Genomic DNA, 15,029 nt, shown 5'->3' with positions numbered 1-15,029 from the left:
AGAAATGACATCATTATGTAAACATCTTTCGTTGCTAAATGTTAGTTTAAATAAATAAATAAAAAAAAGTTTTTTAATGCATTTTAATTATTGCTTGCAATTTTGCAGGAAGTCAATGGAAACAAAGCTGCTGTTAAACTAAAAGTGTGCTGACCGCGTTCGAATGTACTTTTGAAATGATAAATATCAGTAACTTAATCTTTTACATACTGGCAGACTTCTCACAAACATGGAGCTCACAGAAGGCACCTTAAAAGAGAGAAAACACTCAATGCCCAAAACACAGAGAGAGAACAGAATATAACTGGAGCAAGGTGTAGTGATTATTGCACCCTATTTATTACACTCTCTGTTAAACTGCAGCTGTAGTGGCACCACAGCCAGGCCTCAGTGCCCAGGCTTTTAAAGTTCAGATGCACTTAACAGTATTCAAAATGATATCAGACTGAGGAAAATATGTAAAACAAAAAAATTTAAAAATAAATACAAATAAAAAAATAAAAACAGGCAAATATTAAAACAAAAAGGAAACATTATATTATCATCTAAGCCTGCAATTTAGTCACTCTTAACCTGAAAGATCATGTGGGTTAGGTGTTAACATTCCATATCCAATAATTTCCACTCTCCTCATTCAACCATGAAACCTTATAGATTATTAGATTCATATTTACACTGTAAAAAGTTGTGCTTTCTTGACCATTGACGATTGGTCATTCATATGCAACATCTGTTTCCCAAAAGCATAATAACACAAAGAATATAGCAGGGGAGTAAAGTGTCCTTATACAGCCCCACTAACATTTACAATGGTTTTATCTCATAAGTATTGTTGATCTGTTATCCAGAATAAAACAGGCATGAATTGGGTAAATAATAAAAACAGGCACAGAGGGGGAAACACATTGTAGATATTCCCTGACTAGACTAAAGAAGGCAAATCGTATGAGAAACTTTAAATCCAACACTCATGCAATTATACACCAAAAATGAACATTTTAAAGATTACCATTTTCTAATGTGCCAACTTTAGTATCCAATTAAAACCAGACTCATTCTGGAAACTCAGAGTAAAATGAGGACATTCTTAATTCCACTGCTCATGGATGAGAGCTGCAAAACAGGATCACAGAGAAAACAAAGAGCCATTTAAAACGTTTACAGTATTTCATACTGAGGCTCACAGAAGCCCTCCACTGCATTAGAGGGTTGCCTTCTAATTGATGCCAAAGGAGTGATTTGTCTTTAGTTAGAAGCATCTGCTCCAGAAAAAGCAGCACATTCTTATTTTATGTTGCTGTTATATAAAAACCTTCCATTTCTCCATTTGTTTCCCAATTACTTATTGGGATATTTATTACATTAAATCTTATTGCATTGAGGGGAATTTAAAATGTTTGCATGATTAAATCGTTAAGACGTAAACAGAGTCAGAGTTATTTGATGTGAAACGTACCACTCTAGAGAAACTTACTGAGTCAGAACTGTTTACAGAGGAAGTGATGGGAACCAGATGTCTGAAGAGTTTAATGCCTCTAAAAGCTTCCTCCACAGAAAGTTATTACATGAAATGCCTATAAATACACTGCCTGATGTATTGCTTTATGATAGTTTTGAGCCAAAGGTTGTGACCTTATCCATTCATGGTGGATAGGTACATGCAGGCCACTGAACGTCAAAATAGTCCCCAAAGAAAACTTATTTATACAGATTTACCACTATGTTACCATCATCAACATTACATACAAAAACTCAGAATGTGTTATTTTGTGTATGAAATAAAATGATATATTTGCGATGTAGACATTGCGCCCCCTGGTTCCTATCACCACCACTGTAAAGAAATCACGATTGGTTAGTTTCTACAGACTGGCGCATTTCACATCAAACCACTCTGAATAACTTTGTTTATATCTCGAAAGACTTAATTTTGCAGAAACATAAAAAATTTATGTACATTAACGTTGAGTTATAAAGCTTCTATTTTGAAAATATACAGAGTTATTTCTTCTAATGGGAAAAAGGAGGGAAGTTGTAGTGTTGCATGTCTTAAACAAATATGTTCAAGCTCATTTGGCAGTATGCATCCATCTGTCTGATGCCATTTTTTCCCCCAACCATGATAATCAGCAAGTTTTATACCTGTATGTGAAAAAAAAAAATACAATCAACAAAAAGTTAAAAATGATATAAAACAAAGTACAGATAAAAATTAAAAATATGTCTCCCCAAACCTCCACATTCAACCAGGATCTGAAGCTGTAGTTATGGCACTTAAAATTAATTTATTTCACTGTAAAACTATTTAAAACTGACAGAAGTCTGTAGAGTAAACAAATACCACATTCCCACACTATCAGTACCATTTGAAAACTTGTTTTCCTTTTTCTCTGAATGAAGATTTTTGCTTATCACAGTGCACAAGTAATGAGAATTATGGGTTAATACAGGAAGGCATATCCTATGTATCCTACGTCGGCCTAGGCCAATATCTACCACACCTGCAGTCTTGTAGTGTTAGTGGATGAAAGGCTCTGAGGATGGCAGTCCCAGCACGCTGACATTTGTGCTGGGTAGAGAAATGAAAGTCTCTCACATTTAATGCCTGCCCTGGTGTAAAAACACATTACTACATCGTGATGCAATTTTACCCCTACTGGGCTCCATTCTCAGAACCATCACACAAGAACAGGACGCTGCCTTAAAGAAAATTGTAGATGTTGACCACTCAACTCAAACACTCAGATCAGAAGACAGTACTGGGTGATCAGGTTACTCCACTGTAGCAAGGATGGACGGAATTAGGTGGGAGGAAATACTAGCTCATAAATACTTATAAAATCAGTAACTGGCAGGCTTTGTATTACATTATGATACATTCATTTTTAGTGTTGACGGCAACTTCACTGCCTGAGTACCATGCTGAGTAAGGGCTGTGTAACCGGTTCATTTGATAAAGAACACAACACAGTTACATCCTACAAAAACCTCAGTGTGTCCTTCTATGACTGGCACTTTTAAAACTAACACACTTATGCTCATCTGGCCTCATCTGTTCATATTAAACCCAAAAGACCAGAGATGATTAAACAGCAGTTCATCCATCTCCTCATGGCCAATGTATATATCCTTCAACTCAATAGCTCATAAAAAAAAGTTCATGTTCTTGGACATTTCTTTCCCATCCGCAATCAACGTAGTGAAGGAATCCGTTGCATCCTTATCTTCGTCTCATCAAGATGACATGCGAAATGTCAATGCTAGACACCATAGCAAGCCCAATATACTCCAATCCATTAGGATGAAACAGAAGGATCTACCACTTTTTGCCCAAATGGGTCATGTACCTTTCTACCCCATGGGGGAGGCTGTTTATTTCCTTTAGTCAATTACCACGTCACATTCCAAGAGTCAATTCAAGAAGGCAAGCTTCCATTTCATTTCAATGGAATTCCTGACCCCTAATGACATGAATGGTTTATTCCACTTGAGGCAGATGAGTGGTGCTGATGACTGTACCAGTGTCAGACACGGGGAGGTACGAGGTTCAGTGCTACCTGCTATTGAGGAGCTCATCTTTGAGCCAACTGGGCAGAGGCTGTCCCATCCTATACAAAAGCTTGGACAGCTCAATGTTATGATCCCTGTAGTACTCTCTCAGAAAGACCTGCGACTGAGTGAGAAATAGAGAGCGAGAGAGAGAGAGAGAGAGAGAGAGAGAGAGAGAGAGAGAGAGAAAACAGACAGAGGTCAAGGGTAGGCAATTTATCAGAATACAATAACAGCATAAGTCTCAAGATACAAAATATGCATGCCAATAATTCATTTTTGGAGATTTGTTAACATGTTGGAACGTAAAAAATGTGCCAGAAACAATGCTGCCTCATTTTACGAAGGCTATAAAAACTATGAGTACAATGCATAAGCATGGCCCTGCTGACAAGAGATCACAAGTTTGATACCCACAGCCATCTGCGGCTGGGAGTCCAAGACAGACAATGGGTTTCTGCTGCTTGCCTGCCTTCTGGCCCATTTTGAACACCATGGAGCTTCCTGCTGTACAATGCTGTGCAAACCTCACCTGCATGGTACTGACCCTCCTAATGATACTGTTGCATACACAGACTTGAACTCTCTAATCATAGCAACTGCTTCACCTGCTTTTCCCCTTCTGTATTTTAATATATTATACCAAAGGTAAAAAAAAAAAAAAAATCTCTGTTTATATTGCTCTTGTTATTGTTTGTTATCTGGTGTTGACCAGAGGAGGATGGGTTCCCTTTTTGTGTCTTGTTTCCTCTCAAGGTTTCTTCCTCTTGCTCTTAGGCAGTTTTTCCTTGCCACAGTTGCCTTTGGCTTGCTCATGGGGGCTTGGACCTGAATTTTTCTGTAAAGCTGCTTTGTGAGAACGCCTGTTGTAAAATGTGCTATATAAAGAAACTTTGACTTGACAGAATAACTGGCCTTTCTCTGCCTGTGTGAGAAGGATGACCCTCCCTCCCACGTTTAACTCACAAAAAATTGCAGAGCGATGTCGCGTTTGAGTTGACCTATTTTCTCTTAGAAAATCAATTTGATCAGGGGTACCCAAACATTTTCATACTGTATTGTAAAGTGTGATGCAATGCATTATGATGATAATAATTATTGTCAGTCTACTCCTATGAAAAGGCACTAAGGCTACGGTCACACAGCAGGTGAAAGTGGCACAAAAGAGATTTTCTCAACAAATCTAATTTTATTGTTTGGCTGTTCACAATGTCTTTTAAATGTGACCTACAAGTGATATTAGTCTGAACAGAGCACGCTCCTAAACTGACTTGCATGCACAAAAGAACAATGTATTCATGCGGCACAATCATCCAGAGGTACACACATTCAAAATGGAGTCAACAGTAACAGACGCTTCCGGAGGTTTCAGTTTCACCTTCGGCAGCTTTACAGGCGCTAATAAGAAGCTCTGCGTTCAAGCTCCCTGTGAAAAGGGCATATTATTCAGCCATGGCCACTTCTTTAGTTAGTGTCCTTGCTTTCTTTAGACTTTGCTTTCAGATATTTAACTTTTCTTTGACACTGCAGCCTTGCTGTCCTACGGCTGCGTTCAGTCATTTCTCTCGAAATGTCTTTGAACACGGAGCAGTTGTGATAAGTGTCTTCTAATTTTGTTTGTACAGTGACAAATGTCCAGGGACAGTAAAGGCTGCATGATGCAGGCAGAGATACTGTACCTCTGAGTCCATATCTGAGTATCTCTTTCCTTTGCTCTTCCTCAGACACTTCGTCTTCCCTCCCTCCAGGAGCTGACACCAAAAACCTTTTTTAGGATCAAACCTGCACAGATGCATCACAGCACATTTGATCGCGTTCATGAGTTCATTAATATTTTATCACCTTTCATTCTATCTATATTAAATCCATACCCTGCAATTTTGAAAGGTTTTTATATGAGCTTTTATATACTTATACTTGATATATGCTTTATATATTTTAATACCTTCTTTTTAGGTGTCCAGGAAGCTTACGGACACTTTCTAAACCAGCCTTGCACAAATATATGAGGGTTTTAATGCCACTGTTCAGAGTCACTGACAGTGTAAACAGTCATTAGAGCTTCAAAAGGTTTCATCTTCATGTTACTGTTAGGATTTGTATCTTGTATCTCTGAAGTTGTAAAGATGAAGGAAGACCTTCACAAAAAATCAAGTGTAAAAGTTATCACTATTTCCTAATAACACAGAATGCTGTTTTCTACAAATTTGGAGAGCTCTTGGAAGAACTGTGACTGCCATAATATACAGAAGTCACAGATAGTGATGAAAACACTGAAACAAACTGAGAAATTCAGCTGAAAGTGCAGATTTTACCCTTTCTATTGGAACAACACTCATGTTTGTGAGCAGAGAAGGAAATATTTTATTGATGTGAACTTTAAAAAGTTACTGTATGCAGTCTTGTTTTGCATAAAAATTATTGGTCACATTTGTGTTATGTCTTGAAAAAAAAAAAAGAAAAACAGACAGAACTGGATTGGACTTGCTTTAGTCTATCTGATCCATTAAAACATGCAAGGAAAGACATCCCTAACTAATATATCTGACAGTAAAACAAAACATTTTCAGACATTTTATGATTTTAAAATGTATTTTTAGGCGTTATAAGAATCAGACTCAATATGTCCAGGCATCAGTCTTGACTTATACTTACCTCTAGTGGTTATGACTACAAAACTAGTATTTACATTTGAATTGCAAAGCAAAATGAAAGAATTTTCAACTTCTAGGTGTTAAAAGTGATCAAGGTCAAGATAAAGCACAGCTGAAAGGGACATGTTTAGAACATGACTGAATGGTGATGAACTTACGCCAGGATCTTGTGATAGTTGATGGCGTTCACAAGTCCCAGAAACTTCTGCACCTTATCCATGACTGATGCTGGTTCAGTTTTCAGCATCTGCCCATCCACAACCATGATCTACACAAAAATTATTGCAGAATTATTTAGCCACAAAGCCTTACAAAAGCACTACAAAAGAGGCTCTAAGCTTATGCACTGAAATGTAAAACACACACACACACACACACCTGACTAGAGTGGTAGTGTGTGAGCCATCGTTCCAGGTGGACCGCGTACCAACCCGGCGCCAGACATCGGCTCTGTAGGATACGCAGCTTCACAGGAGAACTGTGGGATGCGGTGATGACGTCATGGAAAGAGTATTTCAGAGCCACTGGGTCATCATGAGCTCTCTGGTGCTGAAAGGGAAGAAATATGTGAATAACGTGTAATGAGTCAGTAGGGCATCTAGACCTTGCAATGTGTCCTCGAAATAAAACCTTGACATTTGACACTGAGGCCTTTCTGATTGCTCTGTAAATAGGAGTTGATGAAAAAGGATATTACAGCCAGTCGAGACAGCTAGATTTAAAGCTACTTTAATTTGAAGTATTAGTGCTAAGAACCATGACCACAGATATTAATTAACATTAGTCTTAAACAGTGTGACGTGTACTGATTTGTCAAAATCTTTACTTTTCTCTTGTTTTCTTGGAGGTTTATAGCCATAAAGAGAGCGTTACCTGGTACCATGCGTAGGCTCTCTCAGCAGGGTTGATGAGGACTGTGACGATTTTAGCTTTCGGGAGCAGGGCTGCTGCTCTGGCTGCTGCTACTTCAGAGTCAAAGTAGCTAGCACTCTTCTCAAAGTAGTAATCTGAGCTGGTGTTGGAGGGGAGAGGGAAATACTCCATATACCTGAAACATACAGGCACAGACAAAACTCCTCAGGTTTGTTTAAGGTAAACATGTTTTCCAGAAGACTTTGTGTGCTTTAAATTGGCCTACCTTTACATTTTTTAGTTCTCAAACATGTACAAACCATATGCAAGTCTTAATGTCTCTAGTCCAGTCACACGTTGCATTGATTTTCTGCGTGAAAATAAGTTAACAAATCCCCTACAGACTTAAATATAACAAACTTAGCATTTTCTTTGGATTTTAGTGCACAGTTTCTATTTGTTATCTGGTATGAGTTTTATTTTATTTCCCCAATTCCCCTAATTTCATTTTATCCCTCGCCCCTACCATTTAGCCCTTAGCCCTCTGTTTTGCACATTCATGTCTAGGGGTATGTTCCCCAATTTTTGTTGAGATAGAGGAGTAGGGCAAAGTGTTGAGTCTAAAAGGCCCTCCAAATGGCGGTTTTTCAGAGGCACACTCTAAATGGAGTGTTATGCGGGAGAAAAAAAAACAAAAGTTGCGATAAATATGGTGTTATTTTAGTTTAATCTTATTTCAATGTATTATCCTTTTCCTCATAAATCTCAAAATAATTTCCTCAAAAATCTCTAGTACTATGCTGATGTCTCGGTAGCTAGCCAGCAAAATTTCCCGTTCCACCTTAAATAGCATCAGCCGTCAGCACTGTTGCACCATTTAAGGTGGAACAGGAAAATGAACAAGAAGCTAACGAATAGCTGACTTCAGCTTCATATCACCGAAGAATTATGGGTGGGCAATAATAAATAATTGCCACACCCCTGCCAATTTGAAGGCATTTGATTCCCTGAATGTAACTAAAGCCCAGCAGTGAGGCTGCTGAACTTTACCGCTCCTCTGCTATCACTACAGACTGGCAGGGTCGCCTACAGAGAACCGCTAGTAGCCCACTAGTGAAGCAATGTTCTTTTTTATTTGAGGGTTGTCCCATTTTGTAGAGGACGATTTCAGCTACTACCCCTTGTAACTCAGTTCCAAAGTGCAAGGTGACAGATTCGAAATCAAGGGGTAGGGGTTAAAAATAAGAAATGGGATTAAGCCCAAGTAAGCATGCTATACTATAAAACAAATCAATGAGAAAAAATTTAATAATTAAAACTAAGGATATAACTTAAGAAAAAATTAGGTAGCCAATAACAGAGATGTGCAGTGAGTATTATGAATGTATACAGAATATAACTTTTAAAACTAATTTAAAGAGTAACCTGTAAACTCCACAGAAAACTTTATGGATTTGAGATATTCTCATCCTGAATCTGAATGTGCTACTAAGGCTGAAGCAGAGAGGCAAAGGAAGCCCAGAGCATTTCTCACCAGTCTATTCCCCGGTGGTAGTTGTGCCCGTTGAAAAACTGAATCTCCTCAAATGTCTCTTTGCTGGGGTAGTTGCTGATGAGGTCAGGGTGCATGCCCAGGAATAGATACAGGGCTGTTGTCCCTGACAGAACAAGAAATGAGTGGAGGAAAAGAGAAGAAAAAGTATTAAGTAATCTGGAAACAGGGATGCAGGCAGGAGGGGTACGATGCAACACCCCCAGATTTCAGAATTATTTAACCTGAATTGCTAAGTAATAAATGAAATCTGAATAAAAATTCTCACATTTTGTGCATTCAGGTAATACATCTTCAATGTGTAGCCTGACTGTGTGACACAAATCAGTTGTCTACAATCTGACTGGTTGTAGATCAGCTCGTTTGCATAAAGTTCAACCAGCAGAGCGTGTAGGGTGTGCATCAGTGGCTTCTGTGTCAGCTATATATTAGGAGCTGTACTGTCATCTATAGTACATTATTATAAACCTTAGCATGATGCTGTTTACAATTTCAGCACCCTGAAATTACAACACCTTCCCTTTCTGTATCCCTGTCTGGAGGTAATGAATGGGCTACCCAGTCTATAAAACAATCACAAATACACGCAGTCATACGTTTGGGTGCCCTAGTCAAATGACATGTTTTGTTGACACTTTCTCAATAGAGAACACCTCTACACATTTTAATGGTGGCCTGTGAAAATACTAACGCTATATTTAAGTACGCTCCCTATTGAGGATGAGTTTTTTCAATTATAAAATCAACAAAACATGTAATTTGACCATAATGAGTCCAAACTTTTGTATATGACTGCATACATACCTAAATACATACGTAAACACATACACATATACATGCTGATCTCACACCAGCACAGGAACAGGGAGCGGAAGGCTGAGTGCCGAAACACAACTGCACTGAACTGCACTGATCTGGCTGCCGGCCGTGGAGCCTGACGCTACACAGCACTGTAACACTAATGATGATCTCTCTCAATTCACTGAACAGGGATACCATTAAATGAATATTCAAATATAAGTTACATTTGTTCAAAATAATTACTATTTGAAAGACAACAACACAATACATTAAATTATCAGCAGCTTTACCAATCAGTACAACTACTGAACTGATTTGCAAACAGCTGCAAATGATTGGCCTCAAGGGCTGTGGGTGTAGCACACAAGAAATACAGCAGGGGGAGCTCTGGGCACTCACCTGTTTTCTGTGGCCCAATTACAAGCAGCTTGGGGAAGCGATCACACGTTTTCTCCTTAGACCAGATATCCTTGTGTCGCTTATCCTCACAGGGGTTCTGAAACATTACAAAAGAGAACAAAATGATTCTCCAAATGATCTAAAGACACCGCAGTGCCTTTAAACTATTCTGAGTTAGGACGAGGTTAGAAGATTTCACATAATAAGAGTGAAGGTTCTGTCGTGAATAAAAATCCAGGGCAGTTTCTAATACATTGAGTTTGAATGGAAATTCTAAACAGAGCATTTCTTTGTTCTGCATCGACAACCATATGACAAACACACACAGGAACGGACAGTCTTTTAGACTCGAATGTATGAATCACTAAATGATGATAACCACAGACATATCATCACTGAGTCATCAGCCACATTCAAAAGAAAACACCTCCAGTTAATAATACCATCAAACTAACTCTGACAGAAGCACAGTGAGGCAAATGTCAATGAACACTACAGTTCATGGTGTCAATCACCCTGGAATGAAAATTAAAAATCCTGTTCTGAAAAATCCAGTTCCAAATCTGAAAGCATTACTTCTTGTAAATGACTACGTGTCATTTCTGAAAAGATGAATCAAAGTATGATCAAAAGATTTTTCCGCCCTCAATAAGGAATTTCTACAGACTGTGTTTAGTTTGTTGATTTTAATGTGGTTTTAAAGCTACTTGGTGAAATTTCCTTATATTTCAGCAGTCAATAAGATAAAGTACTGTACAAAAGACAACCAACCATTGTATTTTCAGTCAAAACACCCATTAAGTACAAGACATTCATTTTCAAAGAGACTTTTCTGAGGTGATTAGATAAGATAATTCACTTGCATAAGGAAGGGGAAAGTTAAAGTAAGTGAAAAATAGCAGGAGTTTCCATGATTTTAAATGATTAAAATATGTAGAGAAAATGGGCCTCCTAACAACCATACAAGACTTGGCAGGCCACCAAAATGGTCACCATCAGGTAAATGGTAGTTAAAGTGAAAATCATGATTCTTAAAGAGAAATTAAGCTCCATTTTTGTTCAAGTTTCAAGCAGCCTTTACTGAAAAAAGAACACTTAAGAAAAACTCTGCAGATGCAGCAACTTTAATGTTTTTTTCTACAATCAGGCTCGTTTCTCACATGAGGCACTACCAGTCTGTGTACAGTGTGCATGCATCAAAAGAACTTGACATAAATCAGAATACTTGTGCTCATACCTGATTACCTTTTAATCTAGAAAAGAAGTAAATTATCAAATCAAACAAAAAAAGTTACTGGCATTCACATAACAATACACTGACCACCGCAGAGCTCAACAGTTGTGGCTTCTATGTGATTTTCTGTTCGTTTTTTTTCTTTTTTTTTTTACACTATAAAAGGAATAACTTATTATTAATGGCAGTTTTGACTGGAAATGAAATAAATGAAGGCAAAGCGATGCATAGGCAACAGAAGTTAACCCAGTGGCTGTGAAACAAAAAGACGAAATACGGAAAAAGTGGCTCCTCTATGGCAGAGCTCAAAGAACACTTTTCTAGCCCCATATTTGTAAGAGAACATATTTGCAAGAGAAGTATGTCTCTTTTTGCGCAAGAGAAAGCTTACTTGAAGCTAACAGAGTGGGATGTGGGTGCTGAGTAGCCAGTTTGGTTACTTGATTAAGAAACGCGATGAAGAGAGCTGGATTTTAGCTCAGTAAAAGGATTTCTTGGTGCATGTACACTCCTACTCTGTTTTCTGTTGGATTTCTCAGATGGCACATATGCAAAAACAGACCGCGGTACCAAAACCAAGTAAGCAGTGTTTAACACAGTGCCTGCGAAATGGCAACAAAACACTTTGAGAGATGCTGAAACCAACACCATGCTTGAAGAAATGAAGGATTTAAATATTCTTCATCTTCTAGATGCCGCATGTTTGTATTTTCAGGTAAAGTAGAGTTTTACATTTACGTCACGTCGTGTAATAATAATAATCATAATAATAATCTTAATAATAATAATCAACAGTGTGTTGCAAACATACCCAAAAGACAAACTCTAAAGAAGACCTCCGAAATGGGGGAAAATGTGCCTCCAAATTGTACACATTCACTAATACCCCTATAGAACATTTCAATGGTAGACATCATTAGCAGCAACAGCAAGTAAGATCTTGTAATCACAGTATTTAATTCATACACAAAGAGAGTAAGTGAGAAAGAGGGCAAAGTCAGGCTGTGCTTTGCAATGAACCGACAGAACAAAAATCTATGATCTAGTATCGTCTGCAAAGTGAGAATGAGGGGTAACCAAATCCCTGTTAATGCATTTTTAAGTAAGTTACTCTCCAGATGCAGCAACTTTAATGTTTTTTTCTACAATCAGGCTCGTTTCTCACATGAGGCACTACCAGTCTGTGTACAGTGTGTATGCAACAAAAGAACTTGACATAAATCAGAATACCTGTGCTCATACCTGATTACCTGCAGTCTCAGATTACCTCTCAGTCCAGTACATCTTTAAAAAAAAAGGGGAAAAAAAACAAACACAACAGAAAACTAGAAAACTAATTGGAGCACAACATTATAGTCCAGAGTTTATGGCGACGCTGCATTAGACCAGATTTTCCATAAATTCTCCAGCTTTTTATGGCTGTGTAACTCCAAAATGGGAACCAAACTGCACTTTATATGGGGAACATACACTGACACTCTTCATGCATATTCAAACATATATGTGCTTCATGCACATGTGAACGTAGGCAAATGGATAATGCTGGGCAAAATATGTGGAATAGATTCCAGCTTCAATTCGAGCTGTTGGAGTCAACACTATTTCAAAATGCCTGTAATCAGAACATTAACTCTCTTTGGAACTGATTCCAGCCCTACCTGTTTGTTTGGCTGTTGTGTTTCAAAACAAGTAGAGTTAGTTAACTTCCACCTAAACCATTGAGTATGCCTTTAATGAAGGCCAGGAGAGCCAGTTCCATAAATGACTAAAGCATGTGCCTTCCAGTTAGTCAGTTAGAGACGATGTGCGTGTTTGTGGTAAAATCGGTGTCAGGTGATGAGCACACACACCCACACACCCCACAAGAGCTTTACTGTTCAATCCTTTGAGTAAAAACAAAATGAATAAGAGAAATGATTAGAGGGGGAAGAAGAAACAGGGCACGCACACACAGAGTGGAATGAGGAGAACAGAAGCACACTCAACCACATTATAGAGCTCTTACGCAACTACGAGAGAGAAACAAAAGAAATGAATAACAAACGGCACGCTCTCTGATGAAGGGCTGCCGGCCGCAGAGCTAGACGCTACACAGCACTGTAACCCTAACGATATTCTCTCTCTCTCTCTCACATTTCCCTCTCTCCTTCTCTCCTCTGCCTGGGACTCTTTCAACTTCAGCTCAATAATCAGATGCTGCTGGTCCCACATCCCCTCATACACACACACACACACACACACACACACACACACAGCACCTCAGTGTTTCTCTCTCAGTGCGGAGAGCCTCAGGCTCTGCACACTTCTGCTGTAGTTCAGTTGTAACACACCTGACTCAGCTCACTTAGGGTTTGATCATTAGTTGAGCAGGAGAGAGGAATGCAGGAGCACTACATTACATACATGCTGCATAAAACACAGACGCACACATCTACAGTGCACACTTCTCACAATCTCTGACAGTGATTACATTTAATTACTCACTGTCACTGTAAATTACTATGATTTTCTTCAGAAAATCATTTAAAAAAAAATGAACAGGTCATGCAATCTGAAATGGCTATCAAATCAGCATCAGGGAAAGGCTGACTTCTTCATGAGCAAGTATGGGTCAAGAAAAAAAAAACCTTGGTGAATTATCCAATAATTTAACCACAAGTAAGGAACCTCATAAAATTATTGAAACATTTAGGGAATCCTGAGAAATCTCTGTGCGTAAGGGGCAAGGCCAAAAACCACAACTAAATGCCTGTCACCTTGAATCCCTCAGACAGCACTGCATTAAAAACAGGACTGCTTCTGTGTCCTGTTTTTCAGGAACATCGATACTTATTTCAGCATGACAAGGCCAAGTCACATTTTACACGCGTTTTAACAACTGGCTGTGGAACATCTCCCATTGAACAGTGTGGCAAGACTTGCCTAACAGAATAATGGCAAAAAATTCCACTTCCAAAACTATTAATTGGTGTTTTCAGTCCCCAAACTATTAAATTATTTTTTTTTTAAAAGAAAAGGTGGTAAACTTGCTTCTCTTTCATTTTTTTAGAATGTTTAGAATGCAGGCATCGAATTTACAAAGAGTATATATTTACAAACAACGATAATCATCAAATATTGTGTTCTCTGTGCTGTTTTCAATTTAATACAGGTCGAACTGAATTTACTAAGCAAATCTTCTTGCTTTAATTAGCATTTCACATACTGTTCTAACTTTTTGGAAATGAGGTTTATATGTGTGAGTTTTACGTGCTTTGTTTGTATGAGTTTTGGTGCTTTACAGACCTGTTTTATGTGTGTTATAGCTGCATCATTTTAAGTGCAGTCTTGTGACTTTTTGATTTGTCGACCTGTGTGTATTATTACCCCTATTAATAAATATACAAAGTTAATACACACCAATATACACACTGTACACCCACCTGCCAGACTGGCTCTCTGTCAGAGGGGAAGAGACTGAAGTATTTGTGAGCGAGCTGGAGTGGGGGCAGCGTCTGCAGCCTTAGGTGAGTCCATGTCTGCACGAAATGCAGCAGCTTCTTAAAAGTGTACAGCCCCAAACGGTCATTTCCGTAATTAGACATGTGAGTCATAAAGATGCTGATCTGAGAGAGAGAGAGAGAGAGAGAGAGAGAGAGAGAGAGAGAGAGAGAGAGAGAGAGAGAGAGAGAGAGAGATTTATCTTATTTAGGACCATGTTCAGACAGTTTAGACTTGTTGCTAGGTCTGGGTATCATTTACCAATAACAAACCCTTTACTTCGAAACCGATTCCTGAACTACTTAAATATTCTTTTTATAATACCTACCTTTACATGAAAAAACCTAAGTGGATGTGGCTTAAAGGGCCCATATGCTACTTTTTTGTGCATTTAATTTTGTCCCTTGCGGTCCACTTGTGTCAGAACAAAAACAGTCATAATTCATTTTTACTTGACCATTTTCCAACCTCTCTTTATCCCTTCAAATTAAACTGAAGAGTGTATGGT

The 15,029-nt window shown here is 38.4% G+C and overlaps 1 protein-coding gene across 1 annotated transcript in view; it reads right to left on the bottom strand.

Moving 5' to 3' along the window:
• Positions 1-317: 317 nt before the first annotated feature.
• Positions 318-15,029, bottom strand: part of ndst1a (N-deacetylase/N-sulfotransferase (heparan glucosaminyl) 1a) — a 73,649-nt gene continuing 58,937 nt past the window's right edge. Inside the window, exons 9-16 of the mRNA XM_036575657.1 lie at positions 14,464-14,646; positions 9,808-9,904; positions 8,590-8,713; positions 7,077-7,251; positions 6,582-6,752; positions 6,362-6,471; positions 5,229-5,331; positions 318-3,673 (exon numbers count right to left, since the gene is read on the bottom strand). Of these exons, the coding sequence (XP_036431550.1) occupies positions 3,554-3,673; positions 5,229-5,331; positions 6,362-6,471; positions 6,582-6,752; positions 7,077-7,251; positions 8,590-8,713; positions 9,808-9,904; positions 14,464-14,646 (1,083 nt within the window). The 3' untranslated portion in view covers positions 318-3,553. The remainder of the gene's footprint in view (positions 3,674-5,228; positions 5,332-6,361; positions 6,472-6,581; positions 6,753-7,076; positions 7,252-8,589; positions 8,714-9,807; positions 9,905-14,463; positions 14,647-15,029) is intronic.

Source organism: Colossoma macropomum, unplaced genomic scaffold (genome assembly GCF_904425465.1).
Source record: "Colossoma macropomum unplaced genomic scaffold, Colossoma_macropomum, whole genome shotgun sequence".
NCBI lineage: Eukaryota > Metazoa > Chordata > Actinopteri > Characiformes > Serrasalmidae > Colossoma > Colossoma macropomum.
Note: the sequence above shows the minus strand (reverse complement) of the source record. Positions and strands in the feature narration are given on the sequence as shown.